The 21,278-nt window shown below is 45.8% G+C and overlaps 1 protein-coding gene across 1 annotated transcript in view; it reads left to right on the forward strand.

Moving 5' to 3' along the window:
• The window catches only part of LOC139559318 (gamma-aminobutyric acid type B receptor subunit 2-like), a 440,826-nt gene that overhangs the window by 278,499 nt on the left and 141,049 nt on the right, over nt 1–21,278 (forward strand). Inside the window, exon 13 of the mRNA XM_071375209.1 lies at nt 3,557–3,679. Within this exon, the coding sequence (XP_071231310.1) occupies nt 3,557–3,679 (123 nt within the window). The remainder of the gene's footprint in view (nt 1–3,556; nt 3,680–21,278) is intronic.

Here is a 21,278-nt window from a genome sequence, read left to right on the forward strand (position 1 = left end):
GTGGATGGCGGCAGGGTCAAACGCTGTTCAAAATAAAGATCAGACGGGGGCCCCCTTTCATCCTCTAAAGTTCAGTCACAAAAAAGTGGCTTTGTTGATTGACACGACTGCCGTCTTTTGGTACCTCCCTGTATCCCACCTCTCATCAAATCCAATTTTATTTGTCACATGCTTCGTAAACAACAGGTGTAGACTAACAGGGAACTGCTTACTTTCAGATTAACAAGGCTAATCTGAAAACAAAACTCCCTAAATTCTATCAGCATATCGATTGTGCTACCAGGGCTGGTAAAACCTTGGATCATTGTTATACTAACTTCCGCGACGCATATAAGGCCCTACCCCGCCCTCCTTTCGGAAAAGCTGACCACGACTCAATTTTGTTGCTTCCAGCCTACAAACAGAAACTAAAACAGCAAGCTCCCGCGCTCAGGTCTGTTCAACGCTGGTCCGACCAATCTGATTCCACGCTTCAAGACTGCTTCGATCACGTGGATTGGGATATGTTCCGCATTGCGTCCAACAACAACATTGACGAATATGCTGATTCGGTGAGCGAGTTTATTAGAAAGTGCATTGACGATGTCGTACCCACAGCAACGATTAAAACATTCCCAAACCAGAAACCGTGGATTGATGGCAGCATTCGCGTGAAACTGAAAGCGCGAACCACTGCTTTTAACCAGGGCAAGGTGACCGGAAACATGACCGAATACAAACAGTGTAGCTATTCCCTCCGCAAGGCAATCAAACAAGCTAAGTCCCAGTATAGAGACAAAGTAGAGTCGCAATTCAACAGCTCAGACACAAGAGGTATGTGGCAGGGTCTACAGTCAATCACGGATTACAAAAAGAAAACCAGCCCCGTCGCGAACCAGGATGTCTTGCTCCCAGACAGACTAAATCACTTTTTTGCTCGCTTTGAGGACAATACAGTGCCACTGACACGGCCCGCTACCCAAACCTGCGGGCTCTCCTTCACTGCAGCCGAGGTGAGTAAAACATTTAAACGTGTTAACCCTCGCAAGGCTGCAGGCCCAGACGGCATTCCCAGCCGCGTCCTCAGAGCATGCGCAGACCAGCTGGCTGGTGTGTTTAAGGACATATTCAATCAATCCTTATCCCAGTCTGCTGTTCCCACATCCTTCAAGAGGGCCACCATTGTTCCTGTTCCCAAGAAAGCTAAGGTAACTGAGCTAAACGACTACCGCCCCGTAGCACTCACTTCCGTCATCATGAAGTGCTTTGAGAGACTAGTCAAGGACCATATCACCTCCACCCTACCTGACACCCTAGACCCACTCCAATTTGCTTACCGACCCAATAGGTCCACAGACGACGCAATCGCAACCACACTGCACACTGCCCTAACCCATCTGGACAAGAGGAATACCTATGTGAGAATGCTGTTCATCGACTACAGCTCAGCATTTAACACCATAGTACCCTCCAAACTCGTCATCAAGCTCGAGACCCTGGGTCTCGACCCCGCCCTGTGCAACTGGGTCCTGGACTTCCTGACGGGCCGCCCCCAGGTGGTGAGGGTAGGTAACAACATCTCCACCCCGCTGATCCTCAACACTGGGGCCCCACAAGGGTGCGTTCTGAGCCCTCTCCTGTACTCCCTGTTCACCCACGACTGCGTGGCCATGCACGCCTCCAACTCAATCATCAAGTTTGCGGACGACACTACAGTGGTAGGCTTGATTACCAACAACGACGAGACGGGCTACAGGGAGGAGGTGAGGGCCCTCGGAGTGTGGTGTCAGGAAAATAACCTCACACTCAACGTCAACAAAACAAAGGAGATGATTGTGGACTTCAGGAAACAGCAGAGGGAGCACCCCCCTATCCACATCGACGGGACAGTAGTGGAGAAGGTGGAAAGTTGTAAGTTCCTCGGTGTACACATCACGGACAAACTGAATTGGTCCACCCACACAGACAGCGTTGTGAAGAAGGCGCAGCAGCGCCTCTTCAACCTCAGGAGGCTGAAGAAATTCGGCTTGTCACCAAAAGCACTCACAAACTTCTACAGATGCACAATCGAGAGCATCCTGTCGGGCTGTATCACCGCCTGGTACGGCAACTGCTCCGCCCACAACCGTAAGGCTCTCCAGAGGGTAGTGAGGTCTGCACAACGCATCACCGGGGGCAAACTACCTGCCCTCCAGGACACCTACACCACCCGATGTCACAGGAAGGCCATAAAGATCATCAAGGACAACAACCACCCGAGCCACTGCCTGTTCACCCCGCTATCATCCAGAAGGCGAGGTCAGTACAGGTGCATCAAAGCAGGGACCGAGAGACTGAAAAACAGCTTCTATCTCAAGGCCATCAGACTGTTAAACAGCCACCACTAACATTTAGTGGCCGCTGCCAACATACTGACTCAACTCCAGCCACTTTAATAATGGGAATTGATGGAAATTATGTAAAAATGTATCACTAGCCACTTTAAACAATGCCACTTAATATAATGTTTACATACCCTACATTACTCATCTCATATGTATATGTATATACTGTACTCTATATCATCTACTGCATCTTGCCATCTTTATGTAATACATGTATCACTAGCCACTTTAAAGTATGTCACTTTATGTTTACATACCCTACATTACTCATCTCATATGTATAGACTGTACACTATACCATCTACTGCATCTTGCCTATGCCGTTCTGTACCATCACTCATGCATATATCTTTATGTACATATTCTTTATCCCTTTACACTTGTGTGTATAAGGTAGTAGTTGTGGAATTGTTAGGTTAGATTACTTGTTGGTTATTACTGCATTGTCGGAACTAGAAGCACAAGCATTTCGCTACACTCGCATTAACATCTGCTAACCATGTGTATGTGACAAATAAAATCTGATTTGATTTGATTTACAGGTCCTTTTTGAACAATGCAGAGTTAAAGATAAAAAAATATATAAAAAATAGAAATGGTGACGAGGAATAAATACACAGTGAATAACGAATAACAATAATGAGTAAAAGTGACATGGCTATATACAGGGAGTACCAGTACTGAGTCCATGTACAGGGGTACGAGGTAACTGAGGTAGCTATGTACATATGCGTGGGGTTCCTGTTACAGTGCTTTATGGTTCCTGGTAGAACCCTTTTTGGTTACTGGTAGAACTGTTTTTGGTTACTGGTAGAACTGTTTTTGGTTTCAGGTAGAACTGTTTTTGGTTACTGGTAGAACTGTTTTTGGTTTCAGGTAGAACTGTTTTTGGTTACTGGTAGAACTGTTTTTGGTTTCAGGTAGAACTGTTTTTGGTTACTGGTAGAACTGTTTGTGGTTACTGGTAGAACTGTTTTTGGTTACTGGTAGAACTGTTTTTGGTTACTGGTAGAACTGTTTTTGGTTACTGGTAGAACTGTTTTTGGTTTCAGGTAGAGCCCTTTTTGGTTCCAGGTAGAGCCCTTTTCCAGATACAGGTACAGTTTTTCTAACAGTGTTATCACTCTCTTCTCTTCTCCCCTTTCACTATCTTTGCTCTCTCTCCCCTCACTCACTCCTTTTCTCCCCTCCAGATTATCAAGGACCAGAAGCTGCTGATCATTGTTGGTGGGATGCTGCTGATTGACCTATGCATCCTCATATGCTGGCAGATCGTTGACCCGCTGAAGAGGACCGTGGAGGAGTACAGCTTGGAGGTAAGTCTGGTCGACCACATTAACCCCATTTATATTTACAAAAACACACTCTGACCACGTTGATCAAGTTGGCTACCCTCCTGTAGGTTTCCGCACCAACCCCAGTTGTAACTAACCTGATTCAGCTCCGCCCCACACACATTTTGTTACGTTACAGAAATCCTTCTGAAATATATTATTTTTTCATCAACCTACACATAATACCTGATAATGATAAAGCAAAAACAGGTTTTTAGAAATGTTTTCAAATGTTTTTGATTTTTTACTGAAATATATACAGTTGAAGTCGGAAGATTACATACACTTAGGTTGGAGTCATTAAAACTCGTTTTTCAACCACTCCACAAATTTCTTGTTAACAAACTATAGTTTTGGCAAATCGGTTAGGACATCTACTTTGTGCATGACACAAGTAATTTTTCCAACAATTGCTTACAGACAGATTATTTCACTTATGATTCACTGTATCACAAATCCAGTGGGTCAGAAGTTTACATACACTAAGTTGACTGTGCCTTTAAACAGCTTGGAAAATTCCAGAAAATGATGCCATGGCTTTGGAAGCTTCTGATAGGCTAATTGACATAATTTGAGTCAATTGGAGGTGTACCTGTGGATGTATTTCAATGCCTACCTTCAAACTCAGTGCCTCTTTGCTTGACATCATGTGAAAATCAAAAGAAATCAGCCAAGACCTCAGAAAATAAATTGTAGACCTCCACAAGTCTGGTTCATTCTTGAGCAATTTTCAAATGCCTGAAGGTACCACGTTCATCTGTACAAACAATAGTACGCAGGTATACACACCATGGGACCACGCAGCCGTCATACCGCTCAAGAAGGAGACGCGTTCTGTCTCCTAGAGATGAACGTACTTTGGTGCGAATCAATCCCAGAACAACGGCAAAGGACCTTGTGAAGATGCTGGAGGAAACAGGTACAAAAGTATCTATATCCACAGTGAAACGAGTCCTATGTCGACATAACCTGAAAGGCCGCTCAGCAAGGAAGAAGCCACTGCTCCAAAACAGCAAAAAAAACATGGGGACAAAGATCATACTTTTTGGAGAAATGTCCTCTGGTCTGATGAAACAAAAATAAAAACGTTTGGCAATAATGACCATCGTTATGTTTGGAGGAAAAAGGTGGAGGTTTCCAAGCCGTGCTTAGCTGCAGGAGGGACTGATGCACTTCACAAAATAGATGGCATCATGAGGGAAGGAAAATTATGTGGATATATTGAAGCAACATCTCAAGATATCAGTCAGGAAGTTAAAGCTTGGTCGCAAATGGGTCTTCCAAATGGACATTGACCCCAAGCATACTTCCAATGTTGTGGCAAAATGGCTTATGGACAACAAAGTCAAGTTATTGGAGTGGCCATCACAAGGCCTGACCTGAATCCTATAGAACATTTGTGGGTAGAACAGAAAAGCGTGTGCGAGCAAGGAGGCCCACAAACCTGACTCAGTTAAACACCAGCTCTGTCAGGAGGAATGGGCCACAATTCACCCAATTTATTTTGGGAAGCTTGTGGAAGGCTACCCGAAACATTTGACCCAAGTTAAACAATTTGAAGGCAATGCTACCAAATACTAATTGAGTGTATGTAAACTTCTGACCCACTGGGAATGTGATGAAAGAAATAAAATCTGAAATAATTCTCTCTACTATTATTCTGACATTTCACATTTTTAAAATAAAGTGGTGACTCTAACTGACCTAAGATAGGGAATTTTTACTTGGATTAAATGTTAGGAATAGTGAAAAACTGAGTTTAAATGTATTTTGCTAAGGTGTATGTAAACTTCCGACTTCAACTGTACATTTGCATAAGTACCCTTTACTTTATTGAAGCGCCTTTGGCAGCGATAACAGACTCAAGTCTTCTTGGGTATGGCGCTACAAGCTTGGTACACCTGTATTTGGGGAGTTTCTCCCATTCTTCTCAGCAGATCCTTTCTATCTCTGTCAGTTCGGGTAGGGAACGGATAATTCCTTCGACCTCATGGCTGGGTTTTTGCTCTAAAATGCACTGTCAACTCTGGAACCTTATATAGGCAGGTGTGAGCCTTTCCAAATGATGTCCAATCAATTGAATTTACCGCAGGTGGGCTCCAATCAAGTTGTAGAAACATCTCAAGGATGATCAATAGAAACAGGATGCACCTGAGCTCAATTTCGAGTCTCACAGCAAAGGGTCTGAATACCTATGTAAATAAGGTATTTATGTTTTTTCAGAGGTCACTATGTATTTATATATATATATATTTATATATGATTTTTTATTTAGTCCGGCTTTAAACTTACTCTTGAAAGTTGTAATAATAGAATGCACAAGGTGCAACGAAATCGGGTAGTGTATCATCAGTTCCTCTTGTCATATTAGTCATTGCAGACCTTGGAGAGCTATTTATAACTTTTAAGAAATGTCCAGCTCAACTAGCCCATGTCAGCTAACGGTTTTTATTCAGGTTTTTTAGCCCATAGATATTGTTGTAATTTTTTTGTCACTCAATATCACATGAATACACATTAGACATGGCAAAATGTATAGAATTGCAAGATTATGTTTGCACCCCATGACAAAATGTGTAAAATTGCAGGAAATAAGCTTTAAACCTGCTAAATTCTTTCCACCAACAAGAGGGGTGTGAACAGTTTGTGACATGAACAGTGCTTGTGCCCATAGAAATAGATGTGGTGCGTGAAAAAGTTTGGGAACCCCTAATATAGAGTATAACCAGGACTCAGATTATTTCCTCACCACACAAACTGACAGGGGAAAATACTTGGCCCTAAGTTCAAACCCCTGTTTTTCACCACAATGTAATACCCTCGTCTTGGTGGCACAGGTAGATTCTCTGAAAGTGATAATAGTTCTGGATCTGGGGCACCAACAGTGAGAACAGATCAGCAGCTGAGGCAACAACATGTCCATCAGTGAGACCAGATCAGCAACAGGCTTTATTGTGGTTCCGGTGGTTATTTTAGGGTCAGGAGGATATGAGGCACTCTGCCACCTCCTGTCCTGTGCCTCTGCTAGCCAGACCCTTTCCTCACCAAGCCAGCTGGGATGTGGGGTGTTGGCAAGCCCTGGCGGAAAGAAACACTTGGCAACCCTCTAACCCTGCTGCTGGGCAGGGGGTGATGTGTAGAGCACTGGTGGGCTCCGCTCTGCCAGGATTGGTTGAGGGGTTTGGATTTATCTTTGCCAGGATTGGTTGGGGTGTGAATGGCTTTTTGGATCCTGGCACACCATATTTGGGCTGCAAACTGTTATGAGTGATTAGTAGTAAGAGCATGACTGTAAGTCACTTTGGATAACAGCATCTGCTAAAATGGCATATACAACTGTGATAATTGTTGATGTAACTGTTATTTGGCCCTTTTTCTCATTTAGGTAACTAAACACTCATCAAAGGAAGGGATGTTTTTGTTCTGTGTGACTGTTCGCAGTGGATATATTATGTGTCTTGTGATTGGAGCACAACTTTGATCAGTTAAATATCCTCCACAAATCCATATTGTTGTACTGTACATCTTAATAGGCTCTTCTAGTTTGTTTGCACTACCAGCCCACAGCAGCAGTTTAACAGCAAACCAAATTAAAGATCTAAATTTGATTTCCAAACTATATCGGCCTTTGATGGTGTTGGCGGTGGGCACAGACTCATCAGGGTACACCAGGGGTACGGACTAAGTGGATCTACGGAGCTAATTAAGAAATGCTTTCAACTCCTCCAGACACCTCCTACATGTAGGTCACAGAATCCTCATGGCCTGTCAAGATGTGAGCTTCTGAAGGGCCTATGTCCTCTCTAAACGCCAACATCATTATTTGACACGTTTGAAGAGCCCACGGTGACCTTGAGAAATCAGCACTGAGATTGGGAGGTCATTGGGGAAGAGTCATGTTCAAAGGCGGCCCCCGGTGGTGTGTTTTGCAGGAGGGTTGCGGTGGGGGGGGGTGCGGTGGTGGGGGTTCTGAAAGGTTCTTTGAAGGTTCTTTGATGCTATTGACCCAATGTTTTCTCTGCTTGGTCCAGCGGGGGAAGAAGGAGGGATGGAAGGATGAGACTCTCCCTCAGAGTTGATGACTTTTCTGTGACTTCAATTAAACGAGATGCCTCTGAATTGATAAGTAGTGCTTGGTGGGCTGTTAATTACAGCCCACCATGGAGCGGGTCTCCACGCATTCAGACTACTTTCTTTATGCTTCTTTGAAAGGAAAAGAGAGCATTTTTTATTTTAGGTCACCGAGGAATCAATTACAGACCAAAACGCAATTTATCTTTTCAAAAAGTATTTACACTTGTTTATTTGTCCTCTTGGCATGCTCTGAAGGTATACTTTCCTTCGTTGTACTTGTTGTATTGCTCTCGACAAAAGACATTTACTTAACCCTTTACACTCGTGGGAATTGCCATATATGGATAGGGCTAAATTGAAATGTTTCTTACAGAAGAAATAAGAAAAGCAAATTCATAAGCATGGTAGCAATTGAAAGGGAACAGTTTGGAGATTATGGAAAAAAATATTGTTGAGGACGCAACATTTCATCTGACACAAAACTGAATTCAAACATCACACTGTTGATTGTATGTGCATTTTACATTTATTGTACTTTTCGCCGAATTTGTTAATAACAAAATCTGAAAATACTCTGGATACATTCAGTAACATGACAAGAATAGTCTTGGGGTAATGTGGGTTAGGTGCAACATATGACAAAGCCTTGAGTGAGAGGACTAACTGGTGTCTCCAAGTGGATCCACACCTCTCTAAAGTGTGCACAGTTCCTAAGTAATTCCAATGCACTTTTATGAAAGTTATAGTCTTCAACTATAAGGTGCTTTTTTGAGCTCTCCTAGCTGTGCCGTTGAGGAGCTAGAGCAAGCACACTTGTAGTTGTTTTGTTTGGAACACAGCCCTGCATCCCTGCCATCACACAATTATAAAAACGGTTCAGGTGGGCATCCTTTGAAAGCTTGCTCTATTGCCAACATGACTAGCTAAGTTATAAAATACGATCTTAGAGTGTTAGGCTTTCACAGGGCAATTCAGAAAAACAGATGGTAATTTTGGTGCACATAGAATGGAGTTGTGAGGGCATTCAGGTGCGTGTGCTGCGGTACATTTACTTCACAACAGACAAACAGGCTCATTCTGTTCAGGACAAGCCAGGGTATAACGCCATGTCATCTTGTAACTGTACATCAAACATAGTGATCATAAACATTGACACTGTATCTGACTTGAGTTTTATGATATGGAAATGTGAAGTGCAAATTTGGACTCATGGGTGTTTGGCTTGCTTGTATGACATCAAAGTGGTATTTATTATAATTCTCAACGTCTCCTCTGTAAGAATACATCGAGTCCTCTTAATGTCAAATATTTCCTACATTCAGACCACGAAAACATTATAAAAGTTACTCGGTTAGCGCGAGGGATGGGGACGACTTCTTGTCTCGTGCGGTGCATTAGGTTCAGAACGTCTGTCAGTCAAAACCCATACAACGCTATGAAGCGCTAAGTCTAGGCTCTTGTATAAGTTAATCCACTGTATTCCAATTTAGTCGCTTATCAGTGCCCAAATCTGCCATTTTCAACCTGTATACGAGTACGAGTGTAAAGGGTTTTCTGAGCCTGCCTGCCTGGCGTGCTCACTATAGCCTTGATAACATGTTAATTCCTGATTGTTGTCATTGTATACAGTGGGTCAGTGGAGTGTTATCACAGCCCTAAACCCATGGAGTGTTATCACATCCCTAAACCTATGGAGTGTTATCACAGCCCTAAACCCATGGAGTGTTCTCACAGCCCTAAACCCGTGGAGTGTTATCACAGCCCTAAACCCATGGAGTGTTATCACAGCCCTAAACCCATGGAGTGTTATCACAGCCCTAAACCCGTGGAGTGTTATCACATCCCTAAACCCATGGAGTGTTATCACATCCCTAAACCCGTGGAGTGTTATCACAGCCCTAAACCCGTGGAGTGTTATCACAGCCCTAAACCCGTGGAGTGTTATCACATCCCTAAACCCATGGAGTGTTATCACATCCCTAAACCCGTGGAGTGTTCTCACAGCCCTAAACCCATGGAGTGTTATCACATCCCTAAACCCGTGGAGTGTTATCACATCCCTAAACCCATGGAGTGTTATCACATCCCTAAACCCATGGAGTGTTATCACATCCCTAAACCCGTGGAGTGTTATCACATCCCTAAACCCGTGGAGTGTTATCACATCCCTAAACCCATGGAGTGTTATCACATCCCTAAACCCATGGAGTGTTATCACATCCCTAAACCCGTGGAGTGTTATCACATCCCTAAACCCATGGAGTGTTATCACATCCCTAAACCCATGGAGTGTTCTCACAGCCCTAAACCCATGGAGTGTTATCACAGCCCTAAACCCGTGGAGTGTTATCACAGCCCTAAACCCGTGGAGTGTTCTCACAGCCCTAAACCCATGGAGTGTTATCACATCCCTAAACCCGTGGAGTGTTATCACATCCCTAAACCCATGGAGTGTTATCACATCCCTAAACCCGTTGAGTGTTATCACATCCCTAAACCCATGGAGTGTTATCACAGCCCTAAACCCATGGAGTGTTATCACAGCCCTAAACCCATGGAGTGTTATCACAGCCCTAAACCCGTGGAGTGTTATCACAGCCCTAAACCCATGGAGTGTTATCACAGCCCTAAACCCGTGGAGTGTTATCACATCCCTAAACCCATGGAGTGTTATCACATCCCTAAACCCGTGGAGTGTTATCACAGCCCTAAACCCGTGGAGTGTTATCACAGCCCTAAACCCGTGGAGTGTTATCACATCCCTAAACCCATGGAGTGTTATCACATCCCTAAACCCGTGGAGTGTTCTCACAGCCCTAAACCCATGGAGTGTTATCACATCCCTAAACCCGTGGAGTGTTATCACATCCCTAAACCCATGGAGTGTTATCACATCCCTAAACCCATGGAGTGTTATCACATCCCTAAACCCGTGGAGTGTTATCACATCCCTAAACCCGTGGAGTGTTATCACATCCCTAAACCCATGGAGTGTTATCACATCCCTAAACCCATGGAGTGTTATCACATCCCTAAACCCGTGGAGTGTTATCACATCCCTAAACCCATGGAGTGTTATCACATCCCTAAACCCATGGAGTGTTCTCACAGCCCTAAACCCATGGAGTGTTATCACAGCCCTAAACCCGTGGAGTGTTATCACAGCCCTAAACCCGTGGAGTGTTATCACATCCCTAAACCCGTGGAGTGTTATCACAGCCCTAAACCCGTGGAGTGTTATCACAGCCCTAAACCCATGGAGTGTTATCACATCCCTAAACCCATGGAGTGTTATCACATCCCTAAACCCGTGGAGTGTTATCACATCCCTAAACCCGTGGAGTGTTATCACATCCCTAAACCCATGGAGTGTTATCACATCCCTAAACCCATGGAGTGTTATCACATCCCTAAACCCGTGGAGTGTTATCACATCCCTAAACCCATGGAGTGTTATCACATCCCTAAACCCATGGAGTGTTCTCACAGCCCTAAACCCATGGAGTGTTATCACAGCCCTAAACCCGTGGAGTGTTATCACATCCCTAAACCCGTGGAGTGTTATCACATCCCTAAACCCGTGGAGTGTTATCACAGCCCTAAACCCGTGGAGTGTTATCACAGCCCTAAACCCGTGGAGTGTTCTCACAGCCCTAAACCCATGGAGTGTTATCACATCCCTAAACCCGTGGAGTGTTCTCACAGCCCTAAACCCATGGAGTGTTCTCACAGCCCTAAACCCGTGGAGTGTTATCACATCCCTAAACCCGTGGAGTGTTATCACATCCCTAAACCCATGGAGTGTTATCACATCCCTAAACCCATGGAGTGTTATCACATCCCTAAACCCGTGGAGTGTTATCACATCCCTAAACCCGTGGAGTGTTATCACATCCCTAAACCCATGGAGTGTTATCACATCCCTAAACCCATGGAGTGTTATCACATCCCTAAACCCGTGGAGTGTTATCACATCCCTAAACCCATGGAGTGTTATCACATCCCTAAACCCGTGGAGTGTTATCACATCCCTAAACCCATGGAGTGTTATCACATCCCTAAACCCATGGAGTGTTCTCACAGCCCTAAACCCATGGAGTGTTATCACAGCCCTAAACCCGTGGAGTGTTATCACAGCCCTAAACCCGTGGAGTGTTCTCACAGCCCTAAACCCATGGAGTGTTCTCACAGCCCTAAACCCATGGAGTGTTCTCACAGCCCTAAACCCGTGGAGTGTTATCACATCCCTAAACCCGTGGAGTGTTATCACATCCCTAAACCCATGGAGTGTTATCACATCCCTAAACCCATGGAGTGTTATCACATCCCTAAACCCGTGGAGTGTTATCACATCCCTAAACCCGTGGAGTGTTATCACATCCCTAAACCCATGGAGTGTTATCACATCCCTAAACCCATGGAGTGTTATCACATCCCTAAACCCGTGGAGTGTTATCACATCCCTAAACCCGTGGAGTGTTATCACATCCCTAAACCCGTGGAGTGTTATCACATCCCTAAACCCATGGAGTGTTATCACATCCCTAAACCCATGGAGTGTTCTCACAGCCCTAAACCCATGGAGTGTTATCACAGCCCTAAACCCGTGGAGTGTTATCACAGCCCTAAACCCGTGGAGTGTTCTCACAGCCCTAAACCCATGGGGTGTTATCACATCCCTAAACCCGTGGAGTGTTATCATATCCCTAAACCCATGGAGTGTTATCACATCCCTAAACCCGTGGAGTGTTATCACATCCCTAAACCCATGGAGTGTTATCACATCCCTAAACCCGTTGAGTGTTATCACATCCCTAAACCCATGGAGTGTTATCACAGCCCTAAACCCGTGGAGTGTTATCACAGCCCTAAACCCGTGGAGTGTTATCACAGCCCTAAACCCATGGAGTGTTATCACAGCGCTAAACCCGTGGAGTGTTATCACAGCCCTAAACCCGTGGAGTGTTATCACAGCCCTAAACCCGTGGAGTGTTCTCACAGCCCTAAACCCATGGAGTGTTATCACATCCCTAAACCCGTGGAGTGTTCTCACAGCCCTAAACCCATGGAGTGTTCTCACAGCCCTAAACCCGTGGAGTGTTATCACATCCCTAAACCCGTGGAGTGTTATCACATCCCTAAACCCATGGAGTGTTATCACATCCCTAAACCCGTGGAGTGTTATCACATCCCTAAACCCGTGGAGTGTTATCACATCCCTAAACCCGTGGAGTGTTATCACATCCCTAAACCCATGGAGTGTTATCACATCCCTAAACCCATGGAGTGTTATCACATCCCTAAACCCGTGGAGTGTTATCACATCCCTAAACCCATGGAGTGTTATCACATCCCTAAACCCATGGAGTGTTCTCACAGCCCTAAACCCATGGAGTGTTATCACAGCCCTAAACCCGTGGAGTGTTATCACAGCCCTAAACCCGTGGAGTGTTCTCACAGCCCTAAACCCATGGAGTGTTATCACATCCCTAAACCCGTGGAGTGTTATCACATCCCTAAACCCATGGAGTGTTATCACATCCCTAAACCCGTGGAGTGTTATCACATCCCTAAACCCATGGAGTGTTATCACATCCCTAAACCCGTTGAGTGTTATCACATCCCTAAACCCATGGAGTGTTATCACAGCCCTAAACCCGTGGAGTGTTATCACAGCCCTAAACCCATGGAGTGTTATCACAGCCCTAAACCCGTGGAGTGTTATCACAGCCCTAAACCCGTGGAGTGTTCTCACAGCCCTAAACCCATGGAGTGTTATCACATCCCTAAACCCGTGGAGTGTTCTCACAGCCCTAAACCCATGGAGTGTTCTCACAGCCCTAAACCCGTGGAGTGTTATCACAGCCCTAAACCCGTGGAGTGTTCTCACAGCCCTAAACCCGTGGAGTGTTCTCACATCCCTAAACCCGTGGAGTGTTATCACAGCCCTAAACCCGTGGAGTGTTCTCACAGCCCTAAACCCATGGAGTGTTCTCACAGCCCTAAACCCGTGGAGTGTTATCACATCCCTAAACCCATGGAGTGTTATCACAGCCCTAAACCCGTGGAGTGTTATCACAGCCCTAAACCCATGGAGTGTTATCACAGCCCTAAACCCATGGAGTGTTATCACATCCCTAAACCCGTGGAGTGTTCTCACAGCCCTAAACCCATGGAGTGTTATCACAGCCCTAAACCCGTGGAGTGTTATCACAGCCCTAAACCCATGGAGTGTTATCACAGCCCTAAACCCGTGGAGTGTTATCACAGCCCTAAACCCATGGAGTGTTATCACAGCCCTAAACCCATGGAGTGTTATCACATCCCTAAACCCGTGGAGTGTTCTCACAGCCCTAAACCCGTGGAGTGTTATCACAGCCCTAAACCCGTGGAGTGTTCTCACATCCCTAAACCTATGGAGTGTAGTGAATGTATTAGCCTCTCCGAGTATGAGCCTGTCGCTGCATGTCTGTACTGGAGCTGGGCTGTGGAGCTGGGGATCCGCAGCCTTCCTGCCTGACCGGCTCTCTTCCCCCACCATCGCCATCCTCTCCTGGGCATAGCTCTGCTGGAGGAGTGCCAGGCTGGTGCCTGGAGCCTGGCTCCACTGGGGCTTTGGACCTCTGGGCCAGCAACAAGACACCAAGCAACAAGATCACACCAGCTACAGAGAGAGAGTGTTGGCAATAGAGAGCGAGAAAAAACTAAGAGAGAGACAAAGATAGAGTGATAGATAGATAGAGAGAGATAGCCCTGGGATAGGAGTTGTGTGGTGGTGCGTCCCGGCTGACTGGACCGTGTGGCAGGCGGGGGTGGCGAGGGAGAGATGGGATCATGGCGTCACGGCAGATGGCGGACCCCTCTAGAGAACGCAGGCAGAGAGTGAGAGAGATTAGCTGTGATTGATTGGGGCGAGAAGAAGGACCATTAACTCTGAGTCTGTGTCCCAAATGGCTACCTATTCCCTTTGTAGTGCACTACTTTTGACCAGAGCCCTATGGACATTATGAGCCCAACGAGCTCTGGTGAAAAGTAGTGCAATATAATATATAGGGAATAGGGTGCCATTTGGGACTCATGCGCTGAGTTTCCTACAAGGCTTCAGGCCTGGTTGCCCTGTCGTCCCTCTCCTAGCTTCCTCGCCCCTTCCCTTTCTCCCCCTCTGTCTCCCCTGATTCCCACTATCCTCCATTACACTGCTACTCCAACACCAGGATGTATTAGGAGGACTGGGAGGAGAAACAGTTGGTGACCTTGAGCTGGCGTGACGGTGTCCATATGCAATCTCCAAGGACATAGTGTATATACAGAGATGTGGCTGTATAGAACTGACTTGTGATTGTGTGCGTTTAGTCTGCTCTGATGAGAGGTAGGGTTTGTTGTCTTAAAGGAACATTCCAGAAAGTTTTCAAGATATAGAATTTTCAAAATACAGGAATACAGTCGATATATATGATGCAAAATGCATCATACTGGCTGTATTTCTGTATTTTGGAAGTTATATACAGTATCTTGAAAACATGATTACTGTCATGCAAAACATTTTGGGACTATATCAACAATGGACTAATGAAACAAATGTCAAAAGATAGTTTTGGGGTGGAATTTTCCTGTCAACTAGATTCAGCCATGGTCAAATGTTTTCTGGAGTGGATGGTCGGGGGGCCAGAACATAATTACAAATCATTAGTAGACTGCAAATTGACCACATGAAGCCCAAACAGATATAATGTTTGACTTAAACATAATAATTTCAAACCTTGCTTACATTTGTATGTGATCATGTGTCTCTCTATTATGCATGGGAATAATTGGGAACAAATTTCTTAAATTAAAATCACTTGGAGCTGATTTCCTGGAGTTTTTACAGTCTTTCATGTCCAACAATGAAAATGTATTTTTTATATATTTATATATTCTTAATTTCATTCCTTTACTTAGATTTGTTTGTATTATGTAGTTGTTGTGAAATTGTTAGATATTACTTGTTAGATATTGCTGCACTGTCGGAACTAGAAGCACAAGCATTTCGCTACAACCGCAATAACATCTGCTAAACACGTGTGTGACCAATAAAATGTTATTTTATTTTATTTGAGGTAGGAAGCCCCATTCATGTACTCATAGATGTGACACAATATAAACAACATGTACAGGTATATCCAAAATCAAAACCATAGCCTACATCAGGGTTCCCCAACTGGCGGCCCGTGGCTGGTTTTATTTGGCCCCCCAAGTTTTCTGAGCAAAAATATATAAATACATATATGGATGAGCAATGTCAGAGCGGCATAGACTAAGATACAGTAGAATAGTATAGAATACAGTATATACTGTACATATGAGATGAGTGCAAGATATGCAAGATATGTAAACATTATTAAAGTGACTAGTGTTCCATTTATTAAAGTGGCCAATGATTTCAAGTCTGTAGGTAGGCAGCAGCCTCTTTGTTAGTGATGGCTGTTTAACAGTCTGATGGCCTTGAGATAGAAGCTGTTTTTCAGTCTCTCGGTCCCAGCATTGATGCACCTGTACTGACAGGCAGTGGCTCGGATGGTTGTTGTCCTTGATGATCTTTTTGGCCTTCCTGTGACATCGGGTGCTGTAGGTGTCCTGGAGGGCAGGTAGTTTGCCCCCGGTGATGCGTTGTGTAGACCGCACCACCCTCTGGAGAGCCCTGTGGTTGCGGGTGGTGCAGTTGTCGTACCAGGCGGTGATACAGCCCGACAGGATGTTTTCAATTGTGGATCTGTAAAAGTTTGTGAGTGTTTTAGGTGACAAACCAAATTTCTTCAGCCTCCTGAGGTTGAAGAGGCGCTGTGGTGCCTTCTTCACCACACTGTCTGTGTGGGTGGACCATTTCAGTTTGTCAGTGATGTGTACGCCGAGGAACTTAAAACTTTCCACCTTCTCCCCTGCTGTCCCATCGATGTGGATAGGGGGATGCTCCCTCTCCTGTTTCCTGAAGTCTGCGATCACCTCCTTTGTTTTGTTGACGTTGAGTGAGAGGTTATTTTCCTGGCACCACACTCCCAGAGCCCTCACCTCCTCCCTGTAGGCTGTCTCGTCGTAGGAAGTTGTTTGATTATATGCATATCTTGTGTTTACTTTACTCAGTGTGTTTGTGTGTGTATGTGTGCGTGTGTGTGTGTTACTTGAGTAACTGTCAATCATTTTTTTTCTCTTTTTTCATAATTGTGAGACCTGGTGAAATACACTTTAAATAACTGTATCTGAAGCCCAGGTCACCGATTTCACAAATTTGGTCTGATTACTGTGCTACGCTGCTCAGCTAAGATTTACCCAGTGAGAGCATGTGAAAAGTCAATCCGGCTTTCTCCACTCCCTCCCCCGGTGCAACTGATGATTTTAATTCAGCGAGCAAAGCGAAATGACGGAGGGTTAGCAAAACTGGGACATCTTCTTCTTTGATGCTGCTGCTGCAACATCTAATAGCATCAACATAAGAGAGGATAGAGGAGGGATTGTGAATATTTTTTCTTTCTGGCATAATGCCTCATAAAACACGCTGATGTAGTAGGCAAGCGGAGGGAAGGGAGGAGAAGCCAAGAGAAGAGCCAACGGGAATCAGATAGGGAGAGGGAGATTTTCTTTGGGTGTTAAAGTCGTTCCTCAATAGGAAGATGAGGGTAGAGGGTGACTCCTAAGACATTTTGTGGCCTGACTCTAACCTTCACACTGCCTCATAACTGTCTCCTAACCCTAACCCACACTGTCCCCTAACCCTCCTAACCCCTTCAATCAAGTCTCCTTTCTGATACACACTTCAAACTAGTGCCCCAGATACTAATTCCAACCCTGTACTCTATGTCCCCTTCAGAGCCCAATGGGTTTACTGCACTAAATCAGGAATACAGTGCCATTTGGGATGCACAGGGTAACTCTGCATACCTACATATCAGTGTCTTTTCACACAATGCCATGTATTCTTAACAGGGATCATGCTGGCTGTAGCTACAGGAAGGAAGGAATACCCTGGTGAAAAATGCTGGAGACATTATGCTGTAGAATGCAATTAGGTCTGTTTTGCGTCTCGTGGATAATTGAGTGTTTGTTAATTGTGAAGATGCTTCAGCAAAGGTTGGCTGGGCCGAGCAGATTAAGCCCCGTATCGGAGAAGAGTCTGTGTGTGTGTTTGCCTCTGTCCACGTGTGCGTGTGTTTACATGTGTCTGTTTGCCTCTGTCCACGTGGGCATGTGTTTACATGTGTGTGTTTGTCCATGTGTACTTCCTTCTGTATCTGTGAAAGCCCCTCTCCTCTGGCCTCAGTATTGTCTCTCGTCTAATGAAGGACAAACCATGGAGGGCCTGATTAGCATTCTGGTGGAGCCTGCAGCAGACCCCCTCTCCTCCCTCCTCCCCTTCCTCTCTCTCTCTCTCTCTCCGACTCTCTCTTTCTCGCCCTCTTGTCTCCCCCTCTCTGTCTCCCCCTCCTCTCTCTCCCCCTCCTCTCTCTCCCCATCTCCTTCCCCCTCCTCCCTCTCTCAATCCCTCTCCTCTTCCCTCACGCTCTCTCTCTCTCTCTCTCTCTCTCTCTCTCTCTCTCTCTCTCTCTCTCTCTCTCTCTCTCTCTCTCTCTCTCTCTCTCTCTCTCTCTCTCTCTCTCTCTCTCTCTCTCTCTCTCTCTGTCTCCCTCCTCTCCTCCTCCTCACCACTCTCTCATTCCGAGGCTGCAGCAGGCAGGCTGCAAAGCTGGAATATCGCAGTGTGGCATCGCCATGGTAACGGCCATGGTTTCTGACACCCATAACAGCAGAGAGCCGCACTGTTGATCCACGAGACAAAAATAGGAAAAAAGGTTTTGGCTGCCACTTCAACGTGGTGACACATGCACAGAGGCACAGGCATGCAGGCACACACATAATTCAACATTCAAAAACACATTTAAACACACGCTCAAACACAGATGTACACACAGACACATACAAAGATACGTGCACGCACACACATCACACATCAGCTTTCACCAAAGCTTTCTCTTTCTGACACCCTCACCTGGATGTGAGGGCTGTGTGCGTCAGTCCCACCTGGATGTGAGGGCTGTGTGCGTCAGTCCCACCTGGATGTGAGGGCTGTGTGAGTCAGTCCCACCTGGATGTGAGGGCTGTGTACGTCGGTCCCACCTGGATGTGAGGGCTGTGTGAGTCAGTCCCACCTGGATGTGAGGGCTGTGTACGTCGGTCCCACCTGGATGTGAGGGCTGTGTGAGTCAGTCCCACCTGGATGTGAGGGCTGTGTGAGTCGGTCCCACCTGGATGTGAGGGCTGTGTGAGTCGGTCCCACCTGGATGTGAGGGCTGTGTGTGTCGGTCCCACCTGGATGTGAGGGCTGTGTGTGTCGGTCCCACCTGGATTTGAGGGCTGTGTGTGTCGGTCCCACCTGGATGTGAGGGCTGTGTGTGTCGGTCCCACCTGGATGTGAGAGCTGTGTGAGTCGGTCCCACCAAGATGTGAGAGCTGTGTGAGTCGGTCCCACCTGGATGTGAGGGCTGTGTGAGTCAGTCCCACCTGGATGTGAGGGCTGTGTGAGTCGGTCCCACCTGGATGTGAGGGCTGTGTGTGTCGGTCCCACCTGGATGTGAGGGCTGTGTGAGTCAGTCCCACCTGGATGTGAGGGCTGTGTGAGTCAGTCCCACCTGGATGTGAGGGCTGTGTGAGTCGGTCCCACCTGGATGTGAGAGCTGTGTGTGTGTGTAGGTCATGGTGCTTTGACAGTGTGCAGGCATTCTCTCTCTCTCTCTCTCTATCTCTCTCTCTCTCTCTCTCTCTCTCTCTCTCTCTCTCTCTCTCTCTCTCTCTCTCTTTCTCTTTCTCTTTCTCAGTCCCTCTCTCGCCGTCTCTCTCGCACATACACAGCACAGACATGACACTGTATCCTTTGATGTGCAAATACACGTTCTGGATTTGGCCCTTTCATACTGTGAGTAATTGGTCTGTAAACAGAAGCCCTCATTAACAGCCGGTGAAGGAAGATAGGGAGGTGGTAATATCAACAACGGGCCAGGGGGCCGAGGGTCAATGCGGCAAGGTGGCCATGAAGACAGACGAACATTCTGACCTCCAATCCAACGCCATTCACTTCATCGTTCATCTCCACAGCCTTGGCGGACGCATAGAAAAGCACGACATTCCAGATCTGCACAGAGCTGCTGGAGCTACATTTCTTTACGCCTCTCCTGCTCCCTCCATTTTGGAACCCTCAAGCGAGAGTTTCTGCCTTCCAAACACGTTCCACCCTCCACCCTCCACGGGTACTTGTGGCCTTTGCTCACTTCCAATTGCAGTCTCCATTTTTCATTCCAACCCTCCTCTCCCCCTCTACTCCTCTTCTCCCCCCGTTCTCCCATTCGGCCCTGCTCCCCCATGGGACAGACAGGGTTGAAAAATCTAAGAAAGAAGATAGAAAAAGTAACCTGCGGGCCCGTGCAAAGAACATTCTCACTCTCTTTTCCACTCCTCCGCTAGCAGGTTCTGTCCTGTGACCGATTCAAATAAAGGATGGATGTTGGCCTTGTCACGGTCCCCTCTCTCTCTCTATGCAGGTGTGTGAGGACAGCTAGGGAAGGCACCGCATGAACACACAGTTACATACGCAGAGAAACATGAAGTACATACAGGCACGCATAGAAACAAACAATGCACACTCATGTACACGTTATCATACACACACATACACATACTTTAGACACATGCATAAACACACACACACATACAAGAGTATAAACACACACTAACCTCGTAAATACACAAAGGTGCACACACTCACGCGCACACTGCACCCGCACACCTGCAGCACAGATTCTGTCCCCCCTCCCTCCCTCAGACCCCCCTTCCACCATCTCCACCTCTGTATGCTCTCACAAGTTCAACGCTGCAGTCTCACCCACTTTTGATTAGAGTGGTGAATGCCATTTGAAGGGCATCCTCGTATTTTACTGCCAATGTTTTGAGGAACTGAAGGAAGATGAATGGAAGAGCTAGCATCACTTTAAGTTCTCACCTGGACTACTGGTCCTATCACGGCTCTGGTGAAATACTGTGGTAATATTAGATATTATATTATCCATACTAACTCGTCAGCAAATATGTTTTTTTGCTAATACAAATAGCAAACAATTGAAATTAGAAATGGTATCAATGATGTGGTGGTATATACTGTATGAAGTGATTGTATCAATGAAGTGATGGTATATACTGTATGAAGTGATGGTATCAATGAGGTGATGGTATATATGAGGTCAAGGTATCAATGAGGTGATGGTATCAATGAGGTGATGGTATATACTGTATGAAGTGATGGTATCAATGAGGTGATGGTATATATGAGGTCAAGGTATCAATGAGGTGATGGTATATACTGTATGAAGTGATGGTATCAATGAGGTGATGGTATATATGAGGTCAAGGTATCAATGAGGTGATGGTATCAATGAGGTGATGGTATATACTGTATGAAGTGATGGTATCAATGAGGTGATGGTAT

Source organism: Salvelinus alpinus, chromosome 29 (assembly GCF_045679555.1).
Source record: "Salvelinus alpinus chromosome 29, SLU_Salpinus.1, whole genome shotgun sequence".
NCBI lineage: Eukaryota > Metazoa > Chordata > Actinopteri > Salmoniformes > Salmonidae > Salvelinus > Salvelinus alpinus.